At 26.4% G+C, this 4,009-nt stretch overlaps 1 protein-coding gene across 1 annotated transcript; it reads right to left on the bottom strand.

Moving 5' to 3' along the window:
- Positions 1-202: 202 nt before the first annotated feature.
- On the bottom strand, positions 203-1,642 carry LOC111617372 (chitotriosidase-1-like). Its single transcript, XM_023358672.1, has 3 exons — positions 1,516-1,642; positions 712-1,003; positions 203-508 (listed from the first exon to the last, which is right to left on the bottom strand). The coding sequence occupies exons 1-3, from the start codon at positions 1,595-1,597 to the stop codon at positions 364-366; spliced, it is 519 nt and encodes a 172-aa protein (XP_023214440.1). The 5' UTR covers positions 1,598-1,642; the 3' UTR covers positions 203-363.
- Between the last annotated feature and the right edge of the window lie 2,367 nt (positions 1,643-4,009).

Here is a 4,009-nt window from a genome sequence, read left to right as displayed (position 1 = left end):
ACGTACAGTTAAATTTCAATGTAAAACCCTCCTAAATAATACCACTCGTGTAAAGTTTCAATGAAAGACTTGCGAATAGATCTTAACCATAAATATTAAATAGAAAATCCTTCAGTAACTGTGAATTAACGAATTCAAGTTATAATTTTGCATCTTAAATAATCTTGTCGTCACTAAACAACACGTCTGTCAAACTATAAAATTCAAACTGGTGTGAACTCATTACGATATAATATAATTTGAAATTCTGTACATTAGCTTAGCTTCTCACTCATTTTAATTGCAATTCCACTGGCTTATGAATAAATACTGGTGCTAAATTATAGTTTGACTATACAATATTATAATAAACAGAATGAAAAATTAAACCTTCAGAAGCAATATCAAGTTTTTTTTGTCTGCAAGATTTTGTCGACCTAAGGAGTGCCTCCAAACAGGAAATTCCCAATCAAGATCGATTCCATCTAATTTAACATCTCGGCAAAGTTTAATCATTGATTCAATAAATCTAAAAGGAGAGAAAAATATATAAATAAAAAAATAACTGTTCTGTTATATTAATATAATCGTTACATTACTTATTAAATATATACCTTATATAAAATTAAATGTAAAAAGTATTAATTAATAACTATTATTAATTGTAATTGTAAAATAAATTTACAATTATTATAAATACATTTTATAATTGGAAAACTTTGTCATATTTACTTTTCCCGATTTTCTTTTGAAGAAACAGCCTCAGTAAATCCTCCTTCGTTTCCCCCGCCTCCTAAAGACAGCATGATTTTTAAATTAGGATTTTTATCTTTTAATGAAACTGTCCAACGATATCCTGGAATATTTTTGATATCATAGGACACTTGTGATTTATGTACTCCAGCGAATCCTATTATAATGTGAGTACATAAATTTACATCTATTTGATCTGGAGTCAATCGATGAGATTCATTTCCTTGATATCTGTAGTAACAAACTATCTTCTTATTGTTTCCTACATTATCTATTAAAGAATGTGAAAAAATAAATAAATAATTTAGCAATGTAACCTATTATTTTAGAGAAAATTAAACATAAATTTTTAAACTCTATATAAAATTTCAATATACAGTATAATTTATATAATTATTAAATGTATACAGCTCTATTAGGATATTAACTTTTTAAAAATTCTGTATATTTTTTTTTCATTTATAACGTATTTATTAAATTGGTTTGAAGAAAAATTTCATTAAAATGACAAATAATAACAGATAAAAATTCACAAATTAAAAGCGATATTAAACGTCAGCCTTTTATTGGAGGAGCAATGTGTAAAAACGTCAGATCCACCAAAATATCATACGGTTAACTGATTTTTGAGTCATTGTTTATAGGAAAATTAGTCATTGTTCATTTATATAAAAAGTAAATAATATTAATATTTTAGAAATATTTATATAATGCTGAAAATAATAGAAAATTATAGACATAATAACTGATTTTATGACAAAACAATAAATTTATAACTGTTACCTGTAATATTCAATTGTTGGGAAATTGAACGTGTAAAAAATAAAATAAAGATCACCGAAATAAATAAACGTATGTTTTCCATTTTGGCTTTATGTATGCAAAATTTCAGCTATCTGCAATAAATTTATTGATATAGATTTAATATAATATACAATATGATATAATAAATTATTTAAACACAAAATGAGTCTTTAAAGAAATAAAATAATATTTAATCGATTGATATTTACATTTTTTTAAAATTTTTATAGTATTTTGTTCATATGTATTACACTCTGATGTTAGAAATATGATTATAGTTCATCTGAATTATAGTATTTCCTGGAATTAATGCCAGGAGGGGGAATAATATCCATACAGAAAAAATACAAGATGAAGCTAGTTCCATTATACAGTATATCCAAAGTCAACTACCCTCCACCACAGTTAATAATTAAAATTTAATTTGAGAATTTGTTCTACAGTAAATAGTTTTAAATATTCTTAATAGATTTAACTCCATACAAAACGCTTTAATATTCAAAATCATTCTAGAATAGGATATTTTAAGATGAGATGCCTAAAGTTTTGTTTCGCTGCATGAATGTTTCTTGTGGTTTATATGAGGAATAAATATAAAACGTATGAGCAACCAATTATTTTCCTTTAAGATTAATAAAATCGAATATACTTAAATATAAACTCAATGTAACAAAATGGCAAAAACTTTAAACTTTATTCGTATATTCATTTTAGTCATCTCTCCCGAAGTAACGGATGAGAGGTCAGATGTAGACATAAGATGCACACTTAAACATACAATGAGTTGCCTATTTTATTTCACATTTAATTTCTTAACTATTTTAATACTTTCCACACTTGTAATATACAATGTGTAGCCGTTTGAGTATCGAATCAAGTCTTAAAATAATTTTTTTGCACTCTGCACATTTATTTTTAACAAAAAAATTAGAAAAAAATCACTTATTTAAAAATCGAAAAATGATATGTTATTTAAACCAGCTATTTTAGTTACCAGAGACGAACTCTGCTAAGTATATATGTCTTTGGATCCATTTACATATTATAATTGCGATATTATTTATGTAAAGATTGACTCTAAAGTTACAAATATTATAAAAATGGGAAAATTGCAATTTCAATATAATATATTAGAAACTAATACTTTTTGAAAAGATATTAAATTTTAAATTCCCAAATATTAAGTGACAAAAGAAGTACGAGAAAGTGTAGATATATCAATAATATATAATAAACCGACGGCGCGTAACATAATATACTGTATAATAAACCAATAGCAATTACACAATTCAATAGTGTAACTATCATAACTTTATTATAATAATTCAATTTCCTATTGAGTATCTAATCGTGTTTATTAATTAAACGGCTTATAAGTCGGTATGGAATATATTGTATTTCTTGTTATTACTTTTAATGATTTAAAATAACAATATACTATATGTGTGTAACCAGGTTTTTTTTTTGTGGTCCTAAGCTAGAATGTTTGGTGAAAAATACCTCCACCAAATAAGAAATTTTAAAATGTGAGGTTCTAAATTGTTTCCTCTTAGCATGTGGCATTAAGCTTTAAATTACTTATAAATGTTTAAAAAGACACTTATTGATCTCATTTAAGTTTTATCTGTTAAATTCTACCCTTGAACTATTCAAAGAGTTACTATTGTCACTCTTTTATCTTCATCCAATTGTTTTCAAGCGGAAATTGATTCAGGTGTAACTAATATGAGGTATATGAAGTGTCAATAGAAAATTTCTTCAAAACCGCGATTTTAAGAGAAATATGTTGCAGTTTGAATATTTTTCTTTCAAGGGANCAGTCGACCCCCGTATAAGATCATTGATTATTCCGTTTTATATGAATTCCATGTTGTACGAGTCACTTAAATTTTACAAATACGTGAGCCGTTCACAGCCCGGTACGTGTATTTGTAAAATCTAAGTGACTCGTACAACATGGAATTCATATAAAACGGAATAATCAATGATCTTATAGGGGGGTCGACTGTACTTTTAAAATTTAATGTAATACATTCTATATATCCGTAATTATTTCGTTAATTCTATTAATGTAATATTAAGAAAACTGTTGTTTTCGTAACACATGTAGTATAATGCTTGTAATTGAATGTCATTATAGATGAGAAACATATTAATATACTAATTTGAAACGATTATTACAATACAACCTTTGTCACATAATTCCCGGAAACGATGGGAGAAGAAATAACACGCATTAGTTTAAATTAACCCATGTTTAACCTATGATGAAGAATATCCACTGGATAATGTTATCTATGTCATATTTAAGATATACAGTAGAGACTCGATTATCCGACCCCCGATTAACCGACACCTCGGTTAACCGACCGTCCTAATCGGCAAATTTCAAATGTCCTCTAGTGATGTGGCGCTACAATATTTGGCTATGTCTTGGCTACTTTAATATTATTTTTACGTGTTTTAGCTGGCA

Source organism: Centruroides sculpturatus, unplaced genomic scaffold, assembly GCF_000671375.1.
Source record: "Centruroides sculpturatus isolate CEXI.00-Female unplaced genomic scaffold, Cexi_2.0 scaffold5690, whole genome shotgun sequence".
Classification (NCBI taxonomy): Eukaryota; Metazoa; Arthropoda; class Arachnida; order Scorpiones; family Buthidae; genus Centruroides; species Centruroides sculpturatus.
Note: the sequence above shows the minus strand (reverse complement) of the source record. Positions and strands in the feature narration are given on the sequence as shown.

Bases quoted from the DNA above. Each gene is read 5' to 3' on its own strand.
- LOC111617372 (XM_023358672.1), bottom strand. From the start codon at position 1,597: ATGGAAAACATACGTTTATTTATTTCGGTGATCTTTATTTTATTTTTT. The intron at 1,004-1,515 runs GTAACAGTTATA...ATTCTTTAATAG, and splicing joins CCAACAATTGAATATTACAG to ATAATGTAGGAAACAATAAG. The intron at 509-711 runs GTAAATATGACA...CTCTCCTTTTAG, and splicing joins TCAAAAGAAAATCGGGAAAA to ATTTATTGAATCAATGATTA.